Source organism: Peromyscus leucopus, chromosome 9 (genome assembly GCF_004664715.2).
Source record: "Peromyscus leucopus breed LL Stock chromosome 9, UCI_PerLeu_2.1, whole genome shotgun sequence".
Taxonomy (NCBI): domain Eukaryota; kingdom Metazoa; phylum Chordata; class Mammalia; order Rodentia; family Cricetidae; genus Peromyscus; species Peromyscus leucopus.
In genome coordinates, this window is record NC_051070.1 from 52,838,946 (window position 1) to 52,864,363 (window position 25,418).

The 25,418-nt window shown below is 44.4% G+C and overlaps 1 protein-coding gene and 1 pseudogene across 1 annotated transcript in view; both read left to right on the top strand.

The window, feature by feature from the left end:
* The first annotated feature begins 12,692 nt into the window (after positions 1-12,692).
* The window catches only part of Piwil2 (piwi like RNA-mediated gene silencing 2), a 70,443-nt gene continuing 57,717 nt past the window's right edge, over positions 12,693-25,418 (top strand). Inside the window, exons 1-4 of the mRNA XM_028877595.2 lie at positions 12,693-12,847; positions 15,254-15,490; positions 18,166-18,253; positions 18,419-18,557. Of these exons, the coding sequence (XP_028733428.1) occupies positions 15,299-15,490; positions 18,166-18,253; positions 18,419-18,557 (419 nt within the window). The 5' untranslated portion in view covers positions 12,693-12,847; positions 15,254-15,298. The remainder of the gene's footprint in view (positions 12,848-15,253; positions 15,491-18,165; positions 18,254-18,418; positions 18,558-25,418) is intronic.
* Positions 18,929-19,017, top strand: LOC114698817 (annotated as a pseudogene).

Below are 25,418 nucleotides of genomic sequence, written 5' to 3' on the forward strand. Positions count from 1 at the left end.
CAGCAGCTGTGAATGGCACCGTGACCTTCCCACAGCATGAGTATGGAAGGGACATCCTCACTGCTGGGACTTGACCTGCTATTTATTTTTTATTTATGTCTTAATCCCCACAACTGACTGCATCCTCCCAAGGTAGGATGGGCAGACTTCTTGTTGGGGAGCCATGGGCTATGGGGATAGGAAGGGGAGGGGTTCCAGCAGGTAGGAAAGACTAGGGGTAGAGTTTGAGACTTGGGACTCAGTTCCAGCTCACTGGTTTCTGGTTCTGTGTTTTTGAACAAACTGCCTAACCTTTCTGAGCCTCATATTCCTCATCCGACAAACAGGAGGATAATAACCTACCTCACAGGTTGGTGTGAGGATCAAATGGAATATTGTAGCTGAGAACTCCTTGCACAAGGCCAGGCATACATGATATGTATATGCCCCAATAAATGTTAGTTTCCTTTTCCTTTGTTTGAGTCATTTACTAAAGTAAACAAATGAACATTATACTCTGAAGAAGTAACTGTTTCTGCTCACATCCCTACTTTTTTGTTTGTTTGTTTTTTGAGACAGGGGTTTCTCTGTGTAGCTTTGGAGCCTGTCCTGGATCTCACTCTGTAGACCATGCAGGCCTTGAACTCACAGAGATCCACTTGCCTCTTCCTCCCAAGTGCTGGGATTAAAGGCGTGAGCCACCATGCCCCGGCTCACATCCCTACTTTTGTGACTTCATTGCTTTTTATTTTTATTTTATTTATTTATTTTTGTTTTGTTGTTGTTCTTTGGTGCTGAGCCTGGGACCTGGAGCATGTGCACTAGCCGCAATGCCCAGCCCTCGTCCATCCTTACGCTGCATCCCATTCCCACCCTGGGCTGATGGAGTGCGTGTTCATGTCAGCTCTTCCGGACCTCTTATCCCTACACTCTTAGCCACCTGCTTCCTGTTGGACTTCCTGCTGAAAGAAGTTAGAGGCCTCTTCTGGCACCTTCAGGCCTTTAGGTGGTACAGTGGGCTGAGGCCTACTCTCCTGTAATGAGTGGCCAGTCGATTAACTTCTATAAAGGTATTTCGAAGAAGAAACATCTGGTGCCACAGAATTCCCACCACACTACATTCAGTAGTGATAAAATAACAGAACAGGCCGGGCGGTAGTGGCGCACGCCTTTAATCCCAGCCCTCGGGAGGCAGAGGCAGGTGGATCTCTGTGAGTTCGAGGCCAAGCCTGGTCTACAGGGTGAGATCCAGGAAAGGTGCAAAGCTACACAGAGAAACCCAGTCTCGAGAAACCAAAATAAAATAAAATAGCGGAACAAGCTTGGTGGATTGGGCTTTAGAAGGCTGGCGTTGGAGAAGTTCCCTCTGCCTCCTAACATCAGCAGGTGTGCTGCTCAGCATGTCCTGTCTGCTTCCCACTGCCGTTCCTAGTGCTGCCTGTCACCTTGCTTCCTTTGTGGGAGCAGAAGAACATGGCTTGCTTCCCTGTCAGTAGGCCTGTGGCATTTTCAAATCGGAGCTCTCCTCTGCTGATATCTTAGCATGTGGCATCTACACTGATGACCCCAGACTCAGTGAGGACTGCCAGGTTGCCTTTGTCTGGTTTGTTGGGCACCACTGGGGCCTTTCCTGCCGAGCCTCTCAGGCTGCCCAGCCAGCTGTGTGAAGAGATTGACCCTTTAGTGACACCATTGTCCCGGAACCAAAAGCCCATCTCCCTTCTGTTGGGTCGTGGGTCAGTCTTCATAGAGAATGGGAGGGAAGGGCTCCTCCGGAGCCATGGAAATCCTGTCGGGTCTAAGACAGCGTTGATTAGCTCTGGCTCCAGCCCTTTGTGCTTTTCAATAGCTGGTGTACTGCGTCTCTGGGATCCTCTGTTGTGATTCAGAGCCCTCCTCCTTTTTTTGGAGTAACCCAGTGACCTTGTGTCTTTAGATGTTAGCTATTTTGCAATCCATAGTTCTTTGAGAATTTTTTTTTTTTTAATTGAGACAATTTCTCTATATAGCTCAGTCTGGCCTCCAACTTTCAACCCTGCCTCAGCTTCCTGAGTGCTTTCATTGCAGGCCTGCCACAACCACGGGCAGAAACTTTTGAGTTCTTTGAGTCTTCCAAGAAGAGCGAGTAACACCTGTGTACTCACTTCACGTTTAAAATGCCGTAACGGTGCGGCTCGTGACTGTCGGTTCTCACCACCTGTCTAGGTTCCAGATGCACGAGTTAGAGAGCCCATCGGCACAGGGCTGGGAAGAGAGGCAAGTCTGCTCTCTTGGCTGAGCCTCTAAAGCAAAGCATCCATCTCTACCAACAAATATGTGCAAATAACGGGGGGTGGGGGTGGGAAGGCAGTTCATACACGGGTGCAAATGAATGCAAATGTATTACTACCTGCATCTGTGTGTGTATATATTGTGTTAGAAACAGAAAAAATGATAGACTTGTTCATTTCTTGGTGTAAGCGACTGTGTAGACTTCAGTCAGGCCTGGGACTGCCTTCAACTCCACGAGTATCCTTGGGGAGAAAAAAAAAATCACTCGTCCTCACTTAGTTTATTTTACTTATTTTTTTTTAAAGAAGACTGTGGTTGCCATAGCTGTTCTTGTATAAGTGTTACTTTTTTTAATTAAAAGGATTTCTTTGTGTGAGTTGGGGGCTCATAACATGTGGAGGTCAGAAGACATCTTTAGGAGTCAGCTCTCAACTGTCTACCCTGTTGATACAGGATCTCTTTTTTAAATTTTATTTATTTTATTTTACAATACCATTCAGTTCTACATATCAGCCCCGGGTTCCCCTATTCTCCCCCTCCCACCCCCTCCCCTTACCTCCATCCCACCCCCCATTCCCACCTCCTCCAGGGCAAATCCTCCCCCGAGGACTGCGATCAACCTGGTAGACTCAGTCCAGGCAGGTCCAGTCCCCTCCTCCCAGACTGAGCCAAGTGTCCCTGCATAAGCTCCAGGTTTCAAACAGCCAACTCATGCAATGAGCACAGGACTTGGTCCCACTGCCTAGTTGCCTCCCAAACTGATCAAGCCAATCAATGATACAGGATCTCTTGTTTCTGGTTTTTGTTTGTTTGTTTTGAGATAGTTTTTTTTGGGGGGGGGCGGTATTCGTGGCTGTCTGGAACTCAATTTTTTTTTTTTTTTTTTTTTTTTTTTTTTCGAGACAGGGTTTCTCTGTGTAGCTTTGCGCCTTTCCTGGAGCTCACTTGGTAGCCCAGGGGGGCCTCGAACTCACAGAGATCCGCCTGACTCTGCCTCCCGAGTGCTGGGATTAAAGGCGTGCGCCACCAACGCCCGGCGGAACTCAATTTTAGATCAGGCTGGCCTTGAATTCACAGTGATTCACCTGCCCCGGCCTCCCAAGTGCAGGGATTAAAGGCGTGAGCCGCCACAGCCCAGCCCTGCTGCTGTTTTAAGCAGGGGTTCCAGGGATGGGATTCAGGTCATCAAGTGCAGCAAGTACTTTTACCCAGCTCTCTAGTTTGCTTTTAATTTATTAAAAAAGATGTATGTGTACCAAGTGCATGCCTGGTGTCTGCGGAGGTCAGAGGACGACGTCAGATTTCCTGGAGCGTGAGTTGTGGGTGGTTGTGAGCCACCACATGGGTGCTGGGGACCAAACCCAGGTCTACTGCAAGAATAAGTGCTCTTCATCTCTGGGCCATCTCTCCAGTCCTCCTCCCCCCACCATGTTGCTTTTAAATTAGAATGGAAGTAAAGAATTTATTGAGTATGAAATAGATAGGTCTCAGTAGCAGACACTGTGGTCATCAAGATTTAACTAAGCCAGTCTATTCATAATTATAAGAAGGCATGGAACCTTCCTATGGTTTCTGCATTCTTTCCCAGTCTCCTGAGTTATCCACTTCAGCTACACAGACCTTGTTGCTACCATGTGGCATTGTGGGTAGGCTGCACTTTTTTTTCTCTCCGTGTCTTTTCCCCAGGTGTTTCGAGGTCTTATTTCTGAAATCCCTTGGTTCTCTGAGACTCCCCAGCCGCTCTACATAAACTAGCAAATTCAAGTGTGGTGCTCTCCTCTTGCTGCTGGCTGGCCCCTAGGACGCTGCAGCCAGAGGGCGTGCGACTGAGACTAGCCAGTTCCAGGCGAGTCTAGGCTACATGGCAAGGCTTGGCTTTTTAGTCCTCTTCCCCGCCTCCCTTCTCTCTACGGCATTTGTCACCCGTGATACTTGGACTTTATCTGATATCCCCATTAGAATATGACTTTAAAGCATGGATGAATCTTGTACATGAGCGATATTTTAGTACATAAGATAGTTTCTTGCACGTAACAGGCAGCCAGTAGCTCTGGTTGAAAGACTCAAGAAATAACTATCATGTGCAGACTGCATGTGTTTTAGTCAACACCTACATTTCTAAGCAAATGTGTGAGAAAATTGATCCAACTGTAAAATCCCTCCCTCTTCCAGGAAGAAGAAAGGGCCAGGCTAACCCTGTGGGTTGAGCTTTGTACTGCTTTGTGGTTTTCCCTTGTGGGTGTACAAACAGTACTCTTTTCCACTAATGTGTCACAGGTACTCACAAATGTCAAAGGAATCATGGCAGGTGGAAGTTGCTTCGTACAGACTTGGTGCTTGCATCTTTGGGACCCCACAATCCTAATGGTTGCCATGAGTAACTAAGTCTTTGGCCCTTTGCTGATTATAGCATGATTAAGGGACATAGCTTCCATAGGGTGGTGGTTCTATGGTGGGCTGGGATTTTGCTGCTCCTATGATGGGAATACTACATGTCTTTTTTTGTCTTTGGAAACAGGTAGTTTTTTTCATATAACTCAGATTTGCTTTGAACTTCCTATGTAGAAGAAGCTGGCCTTGAACTCCTGATCTTCCTCACTTTGTCTCAGCTGGGATTAGAGGCATGTACCAGCACACCCAGCCGACATAACCCTTTTGAAAACAACTCTTAAGATTGCTTCTAGGAAGCCGGGCGGTGGTGGCGCACGCCTTTAATCCTAGCACTCGGGAGGCAGAGCCTGGCGGATCTCTGTGAGTTCGAGGCCAGCCTGGGCTACCAAGTGAGCTCCAGGAAAGGCGCAAAGCTACACAGAGAAACCCTGTCTCGGGGGAAAAAAAAAAAAAAAAAAGAAGAAGATTGCTTCTAGGTTCTCATTAAAATTGAACACCTGGGGTAGGGGTGGTGGTGATGTGCCTCAGTGGGTAAAGGACCTGTTGTCCAGCCTCATGTCTAAGTTTAATCCTTGGGACCTGTCTTTATGGTAGGAGAGAGAACCAATTGTGTAGTTCTCTGACCTCCACACGTGCCATGGCATATGCATACATATACATACATACATAATTAAAAAAAAAAAAACACTTGGCAGAGTGTCCCAGCTTGTCCTTTTCAAGGCCTCGTGACAGATATTCCCCTTTTGAGGTGGGCTAACTCAGATCCAACATCTAGCAAGGGCCTACCCAGCCTTTCATGTCACAGTACTACAGTGTATTGCAGTACGCTGGCCTGGCATTCAGCTCTGTTAATATGGGGGGCTGGGAGGAGGGTTGTCCCTTTGGTAAAATTTATCCTCTGCCCCACAGCCCGAAGCAAAGTCTCTGGCTCATGACGCTCCCAGTTCACAGAGGTGTCCTTATATGCCAGACCCTGCTTCACTGATGTTTGACATCAGTGCTGACACCAGCGGTGTTCCCAAGGGCTGTTATGGTAGCAGCGTCCTCACCAGATGTGTGGAATGGAAAATGGATGTGTTTGCTCCACTCAGTGGACAGCACTCAAAGCTTTTCTCATAGCACTGGCCAATACTATTTTTACTGACTCCGACTGCCGACAATAGACTATCTGTTTGGTCTGCCATTTGGAAAACTACAGACTGGCAGGTTAGAGAGTTCCCTTTTTGGAACCATGAAACATGGTTAGAAGCTGATAGAACCAGTTGGGTCAGTCATGTAGATGCCCATAGTGAAGGTTCATTCCCTAATGAACCAATTGAAATTGGCATGGGCTGAAGCTGTACCTCTCAGATGGCCACCTTTGCTACTTGGATCTTTGTGTCCTAGACCTGGCAGCACACCCATCACCACAGACTGGCACCAGCTAAAGGACCCATGTTTCACATGCACAGGCTGCTACTGCACAGACCCAACCACAACTAATAAAAGTTCAACTGTCAACGAGGCGTGGTAGCGTATACCTCTAATCCAAGCACTAAACAGTCTGAGACAGGAGGATTCCTGCAAGTTGAAGGCAAACCTGGGCTACATAGTGAGTTCCAGGCCAGTTTTGGATATAGTGCAACTCTATAAAAATCCAAAATAAAAAAGGAGAGGCAGGCTGTAGATGTAGCTCAAGTTGATAGGATACTTGACTTGCATGAACAAAGCCCTGATTTTGATTCCCATCGCTTTGTAAACAGTGTGATAATACATGCCTATAATGCCTGCACTCTGGAGGTAGAGGTAGGAGGATCAGAAGTTCAAGGTTAGCCTTAAACTCAAGGCCAGTCTAGAATACGTGAGATCAAATAAATAAATAAATAAATACATAAACTGTCTCTTGTAAGGGAGACACAGCACAGCATGAGGCCCTTGAACTTTTCTGTGTCAGCTTTCATTGCCGTGACAAGTATTCACCAGAAACAGTTGGAAGGAACTTAAAAGATCACAGTCCAGGTCAGCTGACTCCGTTGTTTCTGGATGTGTAGTTTGGGAGAATGTCACAGTGAGAAGATGTAGTGGGGCAGAGGAGCCCACTCATGGCAGAGGAGAAGCAGAGACAGGAAGGGACTAAGAGAAGGTGTACTTTTTATTTCTTTAAACTATTTACTTACTTTGTGTATGTGAGTGTTTTGCCTGCATGTATTTAAGTGCACCATGTGCATGTCTGGACTCAAGGAGTCCAGAGAGGATGCCAGATCCCCTGGAACTGGAGTTACAGACAGCTGTGACATGTTGTATGGGTGCTAGAAATCCAACCTGAATCCTCCGCAAGAGCAACAAGTGCTCTTAGCTGCGGAGTCTTCTTTCCAGCTCCAAGACACACCCCCAATGGCTAGCTTCCTCCAACTACGCTCTACCTCCCAAGCCTCCAGCACCTCCCAGTAGGGCTATTGAATTATGAATCCATCAACATATTTACCTATGATTAATGAAGTCAGACTCTTTATGTTCCAATTTCAAAAATCCCTATCAGCTGACAAACTTTTTTTTTTTTTTTGTTCATTTGGTTAGTTGGTTTTTTGAAACAGAGTTTCTCTGTATAACAGCTCTGGCTGTCCTGGAATACGTTTTTTGTAGACCAGGCTGGCTTCGAACTCACAGAGATCTGCCTGCCTCTGCCTCCCAAGTGCTGAGATGAAAGGTGTGCACTACTGCCCAGCTAAACCTTTTTTTTTTTTTTTTTAAACAAATGAACCTTTGGCTTTGGTGGGAGGGGGTGTCGTTTCATATTAAAACCATAATACCATGATATCACCCAACCTTTGACACTCTTGAGGCTGCTAGCTCACTATTGTGGGCCCCTTTTTCAGGTTCTGTCCTTGCTGCCCCAGTTCAGTGAGGTGACTGAGACACCCCACTGTGGCTCTTGAAAATAATTTTAACCATGGTTTCCAACTTTGTAGACGTTTTCAGCCAAACAAAGACAGCTTGTGCTGGCAGTAGGCTCACTAGCCTTTCAAGGTTGTGAGAGAACACCGCTCACTATACATAGACGTTTGGTACTGTGGGCAAAGAATGGCCTCCTCAGAATTCAACTCAAATCAGTTTCTGACTCTACCTTTGATTTTGTTGAATGTCCCTTTGAAAACTCATGATGACATTTAACTATCACTGGAACAGCACTGGGAAATGGGGAGCCATAAGAGGTGATGAAGTCACCAAGACTCCACTCTCAGATTCATGTAGAACCTAAGAGCTCACAATAGTGAGCTAGTAGACCCAAGAGGGTGTCAAAGATTGGATGATACGGTTTTAATATGAATGAGCCCCCCCAAAGATTCGTTTTTTTTTTTAAGTTTGTCAGCTCATAGGGTTTTTTTGGTATTAGATAATAAGGGCTCTGACTCCATTTATAATAGGTTAAGTATGTTAATGGATTCATAATAATATCATAAAAGGGAGCTCTCTCTCTCTCTCTCTCTGTGTGTGTGTGTGTGTGTGTGTGTGTGTGTGTGTGTGTGTGTGTGTGTGTTTGGTTTCTGGCTCTCCCTGTCTTATCTCATGTGTTGGATGTGATGTCTTTCACTGGGTTAAGATGGAGCAAGCAGACTCTCACCAGACACTGCCCTTCAGTTTTGGACATTCAGCCTCCAAAATTTCGAGAAGTAAATTGATTTCCCTTGCAAATTGCCCAGCTGTAGGCATTGAGCTAAGTAGACTAAGATAACATCAACTTCCCTTTTGGGGATCCACAGAGCTAGTATCTTAGTGTTTGTGTTTCTGTAGAAGAGTGTCTGGACTGAAGGGGAGTGGCTTATTTTGGCTTACAGTTCTGGGGTTCTATGGAGGTCCACTGAGGCAGATAATGGGGGTAAAGTCGACCTGTGAATAGAGGCATATGTGTAAGAGAAACCAAGAGACACCAGGCTTGCTTTATGAAGTTGAAAAAAAAACTACACCACTTGAGAAACTAAGAGTGTATTGATGGGCTATTCAACTAGCCATATTAGAAATCAGATTTCTCTGTTTAATTTTTTTTTATATTACATCTAGTGTTTGGGGTGCACTCATGCTGCAGCACACATGTGGAGGCCAGAAGACAGCTGTGAGAGTCACTTCTCTCCTTCTTCCACGTGGGGCCTTGGCATCTGTTAGGCTTAGGTGTAAGTGGCCTTACCCACTGAGCCATCTCACCAATCCAGAAATCAAATTGGAAGATGAGTTTTTATGGGAACAAATCATATCTAAGCTACAGCAGCAAGACATTTGGGTCACTGGCAGGGCTGGCTCTTTTTTTCATGATTTTCTGGGTTCTAATAAGGATGAAGAGGGGAGCTGGAAAGACGGCGAGTGACAAGAACCAATGGGATAACTGTAGTCCAGCAGCTGGCAGGCTTGAGACCCAGGAAGACCACATGCTTCTGTTTGCATCTGAAGGCAGGAGAAAGCTGATACCCCAGTTTGAAGGCTGTTTTTTTTTTTTTTTTGGTTTTTTCGAGACAGGGTTTCTCTGTGTAGCTTTGCGCCTTTCCTGGAGCTCACCTGGTAGACCAGGCTAGCCTCCAACTCACAGAGATCCGCCTGGCTTTGCCTCCCGAGTGCTGGGATTAAAGGCGTGCGCCACCACCGCGCTGTTAAACAAGAGAACATTTGGTTTTTTCGAGACAGGGTTTCTCTGTGTAGCTTTACGACTTTCCTGGAGCTCACCTGGTAGACCAGGCTAGCCTCCAACTCACAGAGATCCGCCTGCCTCTGCCTCCCGAGTGCTGGGATTAAAGGCATGCTCCACCACCACCCAGCTGAGAACATTTTTAGCTGGGGGAAATTCAGCCTTTATGTTCTGTTCAGACCTTTAATAGAGTGGGTAAGCTGGACCGAATTAGAGTAGGGCATTCTGGCTTATCATATCTTTTTCTCCTCCTCCTCCTTCCTCTTCTTTTCTTCTTCCTCTTCTTTCTTCTTCCTCTTCCTCCTCTTCTCCTCTTCCTCCCTCTCTTCCTCTTCCTCCTCTTGGTGAAAAGGTTTTTAAAATGTGTTGCATTTATTTATGTGTGTACGTGGATGGGCACCTGTCATGGTAGGCATGTAAAGGTCAGAGAACAACTTTCGGGAGTCTGTCCTCACCTTGCATCATTGACACCCCCCCATTTTATGTGTAGAGGTGTATACCACGTGTGTGCAGTTTCCAGGAAGACTAGAAGTGCCAGAAGAGGGTGTCTGTCATGTCCTCTGGACAAGCAGCCAGTGCTTTTAGCCATGAGCTGTCTCTCCAGCTCTGATTCCACCTTTTGGGTTCTGGTGGTTGAACTTGGGTCATCAGTCTTAGCTGTAGTAGTTGCCTTTACCAGATGAGTCAGCTTGCTGGCCCCAAATATGTTTTCTGTTGTAGAATATTATTTTAAGCTGTGTTACATTTGTTTATGCTGTGGAACATTTGTTTAATGATGCAAAGATGTGTTGCATTCTTTGATGTTGCATTTGTTTAACTCTGTGAAGCTGTGTTACTGTGATTGTCTAAAACACCTGATGGTCTAATAAAGAGCTGACTGGCCAATAGGAGGAAGGAGAAAGGATAGGTGGGGCTGGCAGGCAGAGAGAACAAATAGAAGAAGAAATCTGGGAGAAAAAGAACGAGAGAACAAGGAGAGGAGGATGCTAGGGGCCAGCCACACAGCCAGCCATAGAGTAAGAGTGAAAGTAAAATATACAGAAGAAAAGGAAAAAGCCCAGAGGCAAAAGGTAGACAGAATAATTTAAGTTAAGAAAAGTGGCAAGAAACAAGCCAAACTAAGGCTGGGCATTCATAAGAAAGAAGAAGCCTCTGTGTGTGATTTATTTGGGAGCTGGGTGGTGGGACCCCAAAAAGAGAAAAAACAGCCAACAACAGTTTTCTTTATTTTAGAGACAGGGTCTTGCTGTATAACCCATACTGGCCTTGAACTGGAAATCCCCTCATCCCCCATGTGTAAGGACTGCAGTTATGTGGCACCACACACCCCCTTGCTGGTCCATTCAAATCTCTTGCCCAGTTTTGGATTTTGTTGTTGTCTGTTAATGCTTTGTATTTTTTATTCTTTTGTATGGACTTATATTTGCTAACACCTTTTATGCGGGAGCTTTGGGGACTAGGTTATGGGTGTGTTTCTCCTGGAAAGATTTGTATTTACTTCTGCCTAAGGTATTGAAGTCCTATGTCTACTTTACATGGAATCTCCTGTTCTTTCTGGGCCAGAGGGGTAATGTAATTCCCTGTGCTCAGTCTTGCTGTGGCTTCATGATTTTATTTTCTGAAGAACAACAGTAAAGTCAGAATCCATGGTTCTTACGGGCCACATTATTTGAAGCCATGAATGTTTAGGAAAAGCCGTACCATATATACTTATGGACCCATTTTCATGCCTAGGTTCTAGAGCCTGATGGAGTTATGACTTTTCTGAGTTAAAAAATATTCATCAGCTGTCATTTAATTCAAAATACTTTATTTCAGACAATATGTGTGTGCTGTTTTGACAAGTCAGTCACTGCATATATATTTTGTTTTATATATTTTTCATTGTAGAATGACTGCTGTAAATTAAATACATTCTTACCTCAAGCACCCCTACCTCTCTGTGGGCATGCACCTGGAAAGACAGTGTGTGCGTTATAAGAGTTTTTTGGGGGCCGGGCGGTGGTGGCGCACGCCTTTAATCCCAGCACTCGGAAGGCAGAGGCAGGCGATCTCTGTGAGTTCAGGCCACCTGGTACCAAGTGAGCTCAAAAGCGCAAAACTACGCAGAAAACCCGTCTCGAAAAAAAAAAAAAAAAAAAAAAAAGAGTTTTTTGGGGGGAGGTGCTGGGGATTATAGCCAGGGCCTTGCATACACTAGACAAGTGCTGTATTTGTGTGTGCCTTTTAAAAATTGCTACCCTGAACATGACGCATTAGTTAGCAACTTTAGTGCCCCAACAGTGAATATAAACCGCAAGAGGGAGTGCTTAGCTCTGGAAAGAATCTTAACAAATGCTGATGGTTCCAAATGTTTCCCATCTTTATCTCCAATCAACACTAAGATTGTGTGGGTTTTTCTTTTGGTCAAACAGTACTCAACCGTGTACAGGTTACTTGCGAGCACTGTACTGAAGCCATCTACTCTTGGTTCAACACCGAAAAGCTAAGGAACCCAATCTACATCCTTTGTAATGAAAGCTGCTTGTTTGGGGCACAATCCGGTGTGCTCAAAGAACTGCTGTTTGTTGTCACACTTCATCTGGAAGACTCTGAATCCTTTCCCTAAGCAACTGTGCATTGAGTGGATCGTTCATGAAAGCTTTGGTCAGTATTCCAAACAGGATAGGGAGCTGCGGCTTCATTAGGATTGGAGAACAGTTTGCCCCCCCCCCACTGTGGTGGCTTTGGTGAGCTCCTCAGTCCTGCACAAGGCAACCGCTCTACCACTGAGCTACAGCCCTGTATCAAGCTTTGTTATTTACCACCTACCACTTACAGCCCTTTAAGCTGGGAGGACAGCGCAGGTTCACTGTCAACAGGAACATACTAACTAAACTTGTTTACAGGAGCAGCCCACTGAAAGGGATTCAGGACCACCCACGCCCCCAACACACTTTATAAAACTAACCCTAGCACCCGTTTGAGATCAACCTCCACACAGCTAAGGCCGCTTGAAAGGGCAAGCCAATGAGGTGGCGAAGCCTTAGGAGCGGCATGTTGTCTGGCCAATGGGCTGAGCTTCTGGGCCAGGGAGACCCGGAAATCTGGACTTGGGGGCACGTGGCTCATTTTAAGTGGCGGGTCCGGGTGGTGAAGGTGGTGGTCTTCCAAGGCATCGTGCTTCGGGGCCCTGACGACTCGAGGCCAGGTGAGAGGCCAGAGTCAGATGTGGACAGCCAGGAGGGTCAGGGCGCCCTGGTGCATGCGGCTCGATGGGCTTTGGCTCCAGCTCCTGGTGGTGCGCAGAGCGCTCCCGGCCAGGGCCCGCCCCTTGGCTTAGCTCCTACCCCACGCCCCTCCCCCATAAGCACGAGGTGGGGTGGGGTTGGGGGGCAGGGCGGGCTAGAATTCGTTATTCCAGGCCGAGTGTGTGGGAGGAACGCGGTGCCTGGAATAGGAGGGAAGCCAGGTGGCTCGAGGAGGACGAGCCCTCGCTCGGGGTTCAGTGGCACCAGACCTAAAAAGAAGTCTAGGCAAGGCGCGGCTGGCCACAGCCCAGCTGGTCGAAAGGTATCTTGCTCTTGGGGACCCCGGGTGGGGATTCACTTTGAAGGACTTGGCCTCGGGTTGGGTTTGAGGCCTAGTGCTCCATCCAGCCCAAAGGGCACACGTGGAGAAGCAGAGACGATAAGGCCTGGTCCAGGATCCTTCACTGGCCAGTGTGCGAGAGCCAACCCAGTGAGGAATCCCACCTGAAGGAAGGACCTTCTGGAAGAGGAGGAGTACGAATCCGTGTATGTGTTCATAGGAAGGTAAAAAGGATCCCAGAGGTCTGTATTATAGCACCACTACCTATATACCAGTTAGACAACCGACTTTCAGATTCTTAGGTAACGCTAGGGTGGTGTGGCAAAAAGTGCAAGCTACTAAGGAGCCGTTTTAGCAGACAAAGGGCAGGACTGTTGTAGTCGTTGATAATGGAAGGCCTTAGTAGCTGTTATAGTACCAGAGACAGTAGTACTTCAGCGCAAAGGATTTTGGAAGCTCTTAAAAGCTACTTCCATCTGGACCAGCACTGAGGAGTAGAGTGTCTTATCTTCTTTCTACATGTGGCTGGATTTCTCTGTAGCTAATAGTGCAGGCAGGGTTTCAAAAGCTCAGAAAAGGTTCCTGAGGTTGGAGTGTATGTAGCTCAGTGGTCTAATGAATGCTTAACGTGCATAAGGCCCTGGGTTTGATCCCCAGCACAGGAAGGAAAAAAGAAAGAAAGGGGAAAAAAATTCTTCAAGGATCAGGAACAGGTCAGGACAATGAAAGAAGCCCTTACAGAGTGAGTCTTGAAGTCTGTAAGTTATAAAATGATTTTGAAGAGGCCTGATAGGTTTGAGATAGGTTCAGGGCTCATCCCTCCTTAGTTGGGGAGGGAAGGAATTAAATGGAGCCTGTGAGAGTCAGCAGGTAGTATGAGCTCAAAGCAGGAAGGTTTTGTTCCCTGGAGACCTCAGTCCTGCTGGTGTTTGAAAAAACTGGATAAAGATTCAGAAAAGCAACTAAACCCAACAGAGTAGAGTAGAATGCAATTATAGATTGGGTGGGTGGGGGGAGCTGACATAGGAGAAAAACAAAGCAAAAATCATACATATTTGTTGACAGTAATTTTATGGTATAGAGGTATTAACCACAACCAAAATCATCCCCATACATAAAAAATGTTCTTTTCTGCAATAGGTGGTTAATTGGTGGACAGTTTCCAGAGAGGCTGTTGAGATAGACAAACTCAAGGAAGGCTTTAGTTAGTGGGAGGTGCTTAGAATGTTCTTAGCTCAAATAGGATCCTTAATGAGACATGGGAACTTACTCCTGTAATCCCAGCACACAGGAAGATGGCAAGTTCAAGGCCTGCCTGAGCCACACAGCAAGACCCTCTCTTAAAAATCAGAGGTGTGGTGGCACATGCCTGTTTTCCCAGCACTTGGGGGCATGAGGCAGGAGGATTGTCAAGCATTCAAGGGCAGGCAGAGTTACACAGCAAGACCCTGCCTCTAAAGAAAATTTGTTTTTGTTTTTTTGAGACAGGGTTTCTCTCTATAGCCCTCAATGTCCTGGAACTCACTGTAGACCAGGCTGACCCCAGAACTCACAGAGATCTGCCTGCCTCTGCCTCCCGAGTGCTGGGATTAAAGGCGTGCATCAATCAATCAATCACTCACTCACTTACTCACTCACTCACTCACTCACTGCCTCCCGGTGGAAAAAAAAAATTTAATTTAAAAAAGAAACCTTTGAAGTGAATCTGTTACAGGAGACTGGTGCTGTCACTAATCTGACTTCTTTTGGAGCAAAGGAAAGGCAAGCAGTGAGAATTTAATTTTTTTTTAGTTTTTTGAGGATATTATACCTATGTGTTATGATTGTACTCGTTCCTTCCCCCAAATTCTTCCCAGAACTACCCCCCTTCCCTACCTGCCCAACCTGTGTTCTGTTTTCTTTTTTTAAAAGCACCCATCAAATCCAATTTGTGCGACCCATGTACTCCTGGATGTGTGGCCTTTTCCTGGAGTATGGTCGGTTTACTAGAGGCTATAATGCTGAAGAAAAGTGACCCCTCCCCACCCCACCCCCAGCTATCAATTGCCAGTAGCTCTTTGGCTAGGGATGGGACTTCGTGCCCACTTACCCTCCATGCTGGGAGCTGATATGGCTTGAGCAGTAACTACTTTCTAATTGTATGTAAGTTCCACTGCACAAGATGAAAGCCATGCCTGGCACCATTTGTCGGGCCAAGAACATGTGACTAGACAGATCCTAGGCCGTAGGGTAGATTCTTGTTGCTGTCATTCTGCTTAATGGACATAGAATTGAACAGACTCCTAATGACTTATTACACCCATGGATTAATACATCTCTCAACTCTCATCAGAAAAGCTTCTATTTACAATAGATGGTGTATCTTTAATCCTTTGAAAATGCTGGCAGGTAATTAATCAGAAGAGAATCAACAGTCATTTCTACAGTCTCTTGATGGATCCTGTCCGGCCATTGTTCAGGGGGCCCACCCCTGTCCATCCATCTCAGTGTGTTCGGATGCCAGGCTGTTGGCCACAAGCTCCTAGACCTTTGGACTCAGCCTGGGGTAGGGCAGGACCTACAGGCAGAGGCCTTGTGTTTAGAAAGCCAGAGGAATCCAGCCCACAGCTCCAGCCAGTACAAAAGGTAAGACCACTTCAGAGGGCTTAGGAAACTAGGATGCTTCTATAAAACAAGGGCTGTTACTTTTGTTTTGTTTGTTTTTGACAAGTAGTTGCATCTTGAGGTCGTGCAATTCAAGTCCTAGAGAAAGTGCCTGAAAATAAGCACTAGATGGACTTGGGTGCCTCAGGCTGGTTCCTAGCTTCAGTCCTCTGTCCTCTCATTTCTTCATATTTTCTTCATCCTTTCATATATAGTTGAGTTTAAACACAACAGACTGCTGCTTCTGAGTGTTCAGATTCTACTCTGATTAGCTTTGTAGTGTTGGCAACAACTCTTCCCTCTGAGGTAATAATTGTTCAATTTCTTCCTTTCAAAAATCCCTTGCCAAAAATTCCTTGACGATGAAGTGGATCCTCAACGTTGCTGCTGTAGTGTGAGCAAGTTTAATCTCCCAATTTTATGGCGATTTTAAGAACAATGTTCATCTATAATTAATATGTCAAGGATAAGGAATGCATATAGATAATGGAGTTATGATTATTCTAAGAAGAGTTGGAAGGATTAGGTACAAGGTTTTATAAGAAGGCCAACAGCAATATTGTATGTTTAGTCAGATGAAATGCTTTGCTCTGTATGTGGCCTTTATTCACCTAGCAGTTCTAACTGGCGTAAGAGCAAACTTTGAGGACTACCACAGCAGTGCAGCTGCAGATTTCAGTGGATATTGTTTAAGAGAAGAAAAAACATGAAATGGGACGACTGAGGATGAAGCGCAGTCGGGAGAGTGCTTGCTTACCATGCATGGCACTAGGATTTGATCCCCAACACCTTGTGAACCAGGTGTGGGTGCACAAATCTGTAATCCTAGCACTGTGGAGGTGGAGAAAGGAGAGTCAGAAATTCAGTATTTATCTTTGATTGTATAGCAGGTTTGAGACTAGCTTATTAAAAAAAAAAAGAGCAAAAAACAAAACCCTAAACTTCTGATATCCTTCAATGATCTTTTTTTTTTTCTTAAAGCTGATGAACCAATGTTCTTGTTCCCCTTTACCTTGGCTATCTAGGAAATAGACTTGGGAAAGGGCTGGGGAGAAGACTCAGTGGGTAGGGTGCTTGCTGTGTTACCATAAGGAGTTGGAATCTCCATCACCCATGGGAAAGCTGGGCACAGTGGCACAGTTACATGTCTCCCATGTCTGTAATCCCGTGACTCCTACAGGGATCTGGGAAGTGGAGATGGGAGAATCCACAGAAGCTCCCAGATGAGCTAGCCTGCTGTAGGCACCAGCAAACAAACAAGAGACCGGTCTCAAGGTGGAAGACAAGGGCCCGTTCTTGAGGTTGTCCTCCAACTTGCATATATACCCACTGTGGACACATATGCACAGCCACACTAATGCATAAACAAAGATAGAAAATATTTTAAAATTTAAAAATTAAATACGTTTAAATTTCACAATAAAACCACCCCCAACCAAACAACCAAACCAGGGCTGAAGAGATGGCTCAGCAGTTCAGAGCATTTGCTTGCTCTTCCGTTCCCATGCTGGGTCATGACGGCCTGCGGTGTCAGTAGTGGGGGATCTGATGCCCTCTGCTGACCTCCACGGGCACCAAGCACGCACAGAGTGCACATACATACATACATGCAGGCAAAGCCAGTCATATGTGTGAATTAAAAATAAAACTTAAATAAAGAAGTAACTGGGGTAGTGACACATGCCTTTAATCCTAGCACTTAAGGAGGCAGAGGCAGGTGGATTTCTGTGAGTTTAAGACCGGCCCAGTTTACATAGCTCCAGGTCAGCAAGGGCTGCATAGTGTGACCATACCTCAAATAAGTAAATAAAAATTAAAAACGTGGAAAAACAGACAACTATTTTGTAGCATTTTGTTATACTATCCACCATTGTGTGGTTTTTGTTTGTTTTTACTGTTGTTATTGAGACAGGCTTTCTCTGTTTAGCCTTGGCTGTCCTTTGAACTCACTGTGTAGCCCAGGCTGGCCTGAAACTCACAAATCCATCTGCCTCTGCCTCCTGAGTGCTCTGTGCCACCAAGCCCAGCCAAATTCATAAGCTTCTTTGAGAATGTGTTTCTTATTTTCTGTGTACGGGTGTTTTCTCTGCACGTCTGTCTGCACCACGTGCGTGCCTGGTGCTAGCGGAGGCGAAGAGGGCATTGGGTCTCCTGCTGCCTCCTCAGTGCTGGGAATTGGACCCTGATCTTCTGGAAGAGCAGCCAGTGCTCCTAACTGCACAGCCATCTCTCCAGCCCCTTAAATTCATAGTTTTTAACCCAACTACATTTATTTTAAAGTCTACTAAGAGGTGGTAATAAGTATTGAAAAGTTTTATGAAGAATTTTATCCATTGTTTGAAATGTTTTTTTTTATACTTGCATTTATGCTGTGTGTGTGTGTGTGTGTGTGTGTGTGTGTGTGTGTGTGTGTGTGTGTTGAGTGTGCACATGTACACATGACACAGCGTGGACAACTCTCCTTCCACCACGTGGGGCCCAAGAGTTACACTGAGGTCCTCAGCTTGGCAGTAGGCCTTTAATTCACTAGCCATCTCACCAGCCGGTATCTCTGATTTTTATAGCATTGATAGGATTTGAAGAAGGTGATTTTTGTTTAGAAAGCTACTGTTTCCAATCCATTTCTTAGGATAACCTTGATAATTACCTTTCCCTAGGAGTCTGTGGGTTTGGTGTCCATGTTCCGTGGCATGGGCCTTGATACAGCCCTCCGGACCCCTTCAAAACGAGAAGCGCCTTCTTTAGGTATGTGGGAGTCAACTGGAAAGGTGGGGGGCATATGTAGTTGCTTTGTTTTTGTGCTGTGGAGGCCTGTATGGCTTGGGTCTTATGTCCACATGGTTTGTCTTCAGAAACCTAACTGTACAACATGCTCAGCTCACAGTAACAGCTGAGGTTTGGCTCTTGCAGGTAGAGGTGTTTTAGGTCGAGGCTTGTCTGCTAACATGGCCCGCAAAGACAGAGAAGAACCGCGTTCCTCTTTGCCTGATCCTTCGATACTGGCAGCTGGGGACAGCAAGCTGGCAGAGGCCTCAGTTGGTTGGAGTAGGTAGGTAAAGTCACTTTGTCCTGTAACCTCAAGTGTAGGATGCAAAGAGAAGCTCTGGGACAGGTGTGTTACCATTCAGATGAGCATTTCCAAGCTGAGTGTCCATGGTGGCTGTCTCCCAGGGATAGTTGGTGGCTGCTCACCCAGGAAGTCATTGGGGAAGGAGAATAGTTACCACTGGGCACCTCACAACTTCTTTTGACTCCTCAGAAGGTCCCCTGATGGTAACATATGAGTCACATTCCCCTCAATTCTGCCTAGGAAGATGGCTTTGAGAGGGCATACCAAGAGTGGCTAGTGATTGGGTCATCATTTTAAGAGAATTCTAAGGCTGAGCTTGGGCCCCTTTGGGTGTCCCCTTCAAGAAAAGAATGGTAGCAATGGTTACAAAGAGCAGCTTCCTTGGGAGTGCGTGTACCATGTCACCGACATGGTTACCCAAGGGACCTTGGAAACAATTTTGTGGAGGCTATTCATGTCTCTGATCTCAATGCTGTGCCCAATCTAGGCTCCAGCAGGTATGTGTGGTGCCTTTGGGAAGCTGTAGGGCCATGGCCAGGGTTCACAAATGACCAGGTCATCCTGTCCATCTACACCAAACTGCAGATTAAGAAATATGTTATTGAGGCCCTGTGTAGAGCCAAGTTCAAGTTCCCTGGCCACCAGATGACCCATTACCTCAAGGAAGATCCATGCTTCACTAAGTTTAATGCACATGAATTTGAAGACATGATAGCCGAGAAGCGGCTTGTCGTTGATGGCTGTGGGGTTAAATAGACCCCAGTAATGATCCCCTGAATCAAGTGGTGGGCCCTGCACTCCTGGGGGCTTCCCGTGTTGTCCTGCACTCCACCAAATCATTTCAGTAATGAATTTCACAGCCAGTTTTATTTTTTTATTATTAAATTTTTTATTTATTTTACATACCAATCACTGTTTCCCCTCCCTCCTCTCCTCCTGTTCCCCCTTCCTCCTTTCTACCCCCGCCCCCAACCTACTCCTCAGAAGAGGTAAGGCTTCCCATGGAAATCAACAAAGTGTGGCATATCAAGTTGAGGCAGGACCAAGCTCCTGTATCAAGGCTGTGTGAGGCATCCCACCGTAGGGAATAGATTCCAAAAAGCCAGCTCATGTGCCAGGAACAGATCCTGGTCCCACTGCTAGAGGCCCCACAAACAGACCAAGCTACACAACTGTCACCCACATGCAGAGGGCCTAGGTCAGACCCGTGTAGGCTCCCTAGCTGTTGATCTAGAGTCCCTGAGCTCCCACAAGCTTGGGTCAGCTGCCTCTGTGGGTTTCCCTGTCATGATCTTGACCCACCTTGCTCCTATCTCTCTTCCCTCTATTTGACTGGACTTCCAGAGCTCTGCCCAGTGCTTGGCTGTGGACCTTCACAGCTGCTCCCATCAGTTACTAGATGAAGGTTCTACAATGACAATTGGGGTGGTCACTAATCTGATTACAGGAGAAGGCCAGTTCAGGCATCCTCTCCTGTAATCTTAGGAGTCTTAGCTGGGGTCATGCTTCAGGATTCCTGAGAGTTTCCCTGGCACCAGGTTTCTCCCTAACCCTGTAATGGACCCCTCTATCAAGATAACTCTTTCGTTGCTCTCCCTCTCCGTCCCTCCCCCAAATCAACCATCCGATCCTTCATTTCCCACCCCCTCCTCTCTACACTCTCCACCCCCAGTTTACCTAGGAGAGCTCATCTATTTCCCCTTTCCAGGGTGATCCATGCATCCCTTTTAGGGTCCTCCTTTACCTAGTTTCTCTAGGTCTATGGAATGTAGCCTGGTTATCCTTTGCTTTATATCTATTATCCACTTATGAGTGAGTACATACCATGTTTGTCTTTCTGGGCCTGGGTTACCTCACTTAGGGTGATTTCTTCTAGTTCTATCCATTTGCCTGCAAATTTCATGTTATTGTATTACTCCATTGTGTATATGTATCACATTTTCTTTATCTATTCTTTGATTGAGGGGCATCTAGGTTGTTTCCAGGTTCTGACTATTATGAATAATGTTGCTATGAACATAGTTGAGCAAGTGTCCTTGTGGTATGATTGAACATCGTTTGGTATATGCCCAAAAGTGCTATTCCTGGGTCTTGAGGAAGATTGATTCCCAAATTTTCTAAGAAACCACCATACTGATTACCGAAGTGGCTGTACCCGTTTGTCCTCCCACCAACTGTGGAGGAGTGTTCTTCTTGCTCTGCATCCTCTCCAACATAAGCTGTCATTTTTTGACATAGCTAGTATTTTTGATCATAGCCATTCTGACAGGTGTAAGATGGTATCTCAGAGTTGTTTTGATTTGCATTTCACTGATGCCTAAGGATGTTGAACAGTTCCTTAGATGTCTTTTGGCTATTTGAGATTCTTCCATTGAGAATTCTCTGTTTAGCTCTGTAGCCCATTTTTTAATTGGATTGTTCGTTATTTTGATGTCAAGTTTCTTGAGTTCTTTATATATTTTGGAGATCAGCCCTCTGTCAGATATAGGGTTGGTGAAGATCTTTTCCATTCTATAGGCTGCTGTTTTGTCTTATTGACCGTGTCCTTTGCCTTACAGAAGCTTTTCAGTTTCAGGAGGTCCCATTTATTAATTGTTGATCTCAGTGTCTGTGCTACTGGTGTTATATTCAGGAAGTGGTGTCCTGTGCCAATACATTCAAGGCTACTTCCCACTTTATCAGGTTCAGTGTATCTGAATTTATGTTGAGGTCTTTGATCCACTTAGACTTGAGTTTTATGTGTGGCAATAGATATGGATCTATTTGCAGTCTTCTCTACATGTTGACATCCAGTTATGCCAGCATCATTTGTTGAAGATTATTTCTTTTTTCCATTGTACAATTTTGGCTTCTTTGTCAAAAATCAGGTGTTCTTAGGTGTGTGGATTTATGTCAGGGTCTTCAATTCGATTCCGTTGGTCTGTATGTCGGTTTTTATGCCAATACCAAGCTATTTTTATTACTATAGCTCTATAGTAGAGTTTGAAGTCAGGGGTTGTGGTGCCCCTGAAGATGCTTTATTGTACAGGATTGTTTTAACTATCCTGGGTTTTTTGTTTTTCCATATGAAGTTGAGTATTGTTCTTCCTAGGTCTGTGAAGAATTGTGTTGGGATTTTGATAGGGATTGCATTGAATCTGTAGATTGCTTTTGGTAAGATTGTCATTTTTACTATGGTCATCCTACCTATCTATCTTTCCATCTTCTGATATCTTCTTCAATTCCTTTCTTCAAAGACTTGTCATACAGGTCTTTCACTTGTTTGGTTAGAGTTGTCCCAAGATATTTATATTATGTTATAGTTATCTTGTGGCCTTATAGTATAAGGTACTGTCTTGTTTTCAGAATTTCTCTTGATTTCCTTTCTCAGCCCATTTGAATCTGTATGTGTGTATAGTGCGGAGGGCTACTGATTTTTTGAATTAATTTTTTAAAAAAGATTTATTTATTATGTATACAGTGTTCTGCCTATATGTCTCATGCAGGCCAAAAGCAGGCACCAGATCTCATTATGAATGATTGATTGTGAGCCACTATGTGGTTGCTGGGAGTTGAACTCAGGACCTCTGGAAGAGCAGCCAGTGCTCTTAACTGCTGAGTCATCTCTCCAGTCCTGAGTTAATTTTGTATCCTGCCACATTACTGAAGGTGTTTATCAGCTGTAGGAGTTACCTGATAGAATTTTTGGGGTCACTTACGTGTACTATCATACCATCTGCAAATAGTGAAAGTTGACCTCTTCCTTTCCAGTTTGTATCCCTTTGATCTCCTTTTTTTTTGCCTTATTGCTCTAGCTAGAACTTCGAGTACTATATTGAATAGATATGGAGAGAGTGAGGACAGCCTTGTCTTGTTCCTGATTTTAGTGGAATCGCTTTGAGTTTCTCTCCATATAATTTGATGTTGGCTGTTGGCTTGCTGTATATTGCTTTTATTATGATTAGGTATGTTCCTTGTATCCCTGATCTCTCCAAGACCTTTATCATGAAGGGGTGTTGGATTTTGTCAAAGGCTTTTTCAGCATCTAATGAGATGATCGTGTGTGTGTGTGTGTGTGTGTGTGTGTGTGTGTGTGTGTGTTTTCTTTCAGTTTGTTTATATGGTGGATTATATTGACAAATTTTTGTATGTTGATCCACCCCCTCCTGCTTGATCATGGTGGATGATTTTTCTGATGTGTTCTTGGATTCGATTTGCCAGTATTTTATTGAGCATTTTTGCATCAGTGTTCATGAGGGAGATTGGTCTGTAATTCTCTTTCTTTGTTACATCTTTGTGTGGTTTGATTATCAGGGTAACTGTAGCCTCATAAAAAGAGTTAGGCAATGTTCCTTCTGTTTCTATTGTATTGGTATTAGCTCTTCTTTGAAATTCTGGTAGAATTCTGTGCTGAAACCATCTGGCCCTGGGCTTTTTTTGGTTGGGGGACTTTTAATGACTGCTTCTATATCCTTAGGGGTTGTAGGTCTGTTTAAATTGTTTTTCTGGTCTTGATTTAATTTGGTATGTGGTACCTATCCAGGAAATTGTCCATTTCTTTTAGATTTTTCAATTTTGTGGAGTACAGGTTTTTGAAGTATGACCTAATGATTCTCTGGATTTCCTCGTTTGTTGTTAGTCTCCTTTTTCATTTCTGATTTTGCTAATTTGGATGCTCTCTCTCTGCCTTTTGGTTAATTTGGATAAGAGCTTGTCTATCTTGTTGATTTTTTTTTTTCAAAGAACCAACTCTTTGTTTCATTGATTCTTTGTATTCTCTTTGTTTTTATTTTATTGATTTCAGCCCTCAATTTGATTATTTCTTGACATCTATTCCTACTGGGTGAGTTTGCTTCTTTTTGTTCTAGAGCTTTTAGGTATGCTGTTAAATTGCTAGTGTGAGATTTCTCCAACTTCTTTATGTAGGCATTTAGTGTTATGAATGGTCCTCTTAGCACTGCTTTCATAGTGTCCCATAAGTTTGGGTATGTTGTACGTCCATTTTCATTGAATTCTAGAAAATCTTTAATTTCTTCCTTTCTTTCTTCCTTGACCCAGTAGTGATTCAGTTGAGCATTTTTCAGTTTCTGTGAGTTTGTAGGCTCTCTGTAATTTGTGGTGTTATTGAATTCTAACTTTAAGCCATGGTGATCAGATAAGAGAGGGGGTTATTCCAAGTTTCTTTCTTTCTTTCTTTTTTTTTTTCTTTCTTTCTTTCTTTCTTTCTTTCTTTTTTTTTTTGTATCTGTTGAGATTTGCTTTGTGACTGGGTATATGGTCAATTGTAGAGAAGGTTCCATGGGTGTTGAGAAGAAGGTATATTCTCTTGTGTTTGGGTGAAATGTTCTATAGATGTCTGTTAAGTCTATTTGAGTCATAACATCTGTTAGTTTCCTTATTTCTCTGTTAAGTTTTTGTCTGGCAGACCTGTCCATTGGTGAGAGTGGGGTGTTGAAGTCTCCCACTATTAGTGTGTGGGGTTTGATATATGATTTAAGCTTTAGTAATGTTTCTTTTACAAATGTGGGTGCTTTTGTATTTGGGGCATAAGTGTTCAGAATTGAGACTTAATCTTGATGGATTTTTCTTGTGATCAATATGAAATGTCCTTCTCCATCTCTTTTGACTAATTTTAGTTTGAAGTCTATTTTGTTAAATATTAGAATAGCTATACCAGCTTGTTTCTTAGGTCCATTTGATTAGAAAGTCTTTCCCCAACCCTTTACTCTGAGGTAATATCTTTCTTTCAGGTTGAGGTGTTTTACTTGTATGTAGCAGAAGGATGGATCATGTTTTCATATCCATTCTGTTAGCCTGTGTCTTTTTATAGGTGAATTAAGTCCATTGATATTAAGACATATTAATGACCCAGTGATTATTAATTCCTGCTATTTTTTGGTTTTGTTGTTGCTGTTGTAGTGTGTGTGTGTGTGTGTGTGTGTGTGTGTGTGTGTGTGTGTGTTTCCCTTTGGGATTTGCTAGTGTGAGATTATCTATTGCCTGTGTTTTCATGGGTGTAGCTAACTTCCTTGGGTTGGAATTTTTCTTCTAGTACTTTCTGTAGGGCTGGGTTTGTGGATAGGTATTGTTTAAATCATTTTAACTGATTTTTTAGTTTAGTTTGGTTTGTTTTTTGGTTTTTCGAGACAGGGTTTCTTTGTGTAGCTTTGTGCCTTTCCTGGAACTCGCTTTGTAGACCAGGCTGGCCTCGAACTCACAAAGATCCGCCTGCCTTGGCCTCCTGAGTGCTGGGATTAAAGGTGTGCAACACCACCGCCTGTAATTTTTTAGTTTTGTCTAATATCTTGTTTTTTCTGTCTATGATCATTGAAAGTTTTGCTGGGTATAGTAGTCTGGGCTGGCATCCATGGTCTCTTAGTGTCTGCAAAACATCTGTCCAGGACCTTCTGGCTTTCAGAGTCTCCATTGAGAAGTTAGGTTTAATTTTGATAGGTCTGCCTTTATATGTTACTTGGCCTTTTTCCTTTGCAGCACCTAATATTCTTTCTTTATTCTGTATGTTTAGTGTTTTGATTATTATGTGGTAAGGGGACTTTTTTTTTTTGGTTCAGTGTATTTGCTGTTCTGTAAGCTTCTTGTGTCTTCCTAGGCATGCTGTTCTTTAGGTTGGAAAGTTTTCTTCTATGATTTTGTTGAATATATTTTCTGTGCCTTTGAACTGGTATTGTTCTTCTATCCCTATTATTCTTAGGTTTGGTCTTTTCATGGTGTCTCAGATTTCCTGGATATTTTGTGTTAAGAATTTTTTGGATTTAACATTTTCTTTGACTGATGAATCTATTTCCTCTGTCATATCTTCAGTGCCTGAAATTCTCTCTTCCATCTCTTGCATTCTGTTGG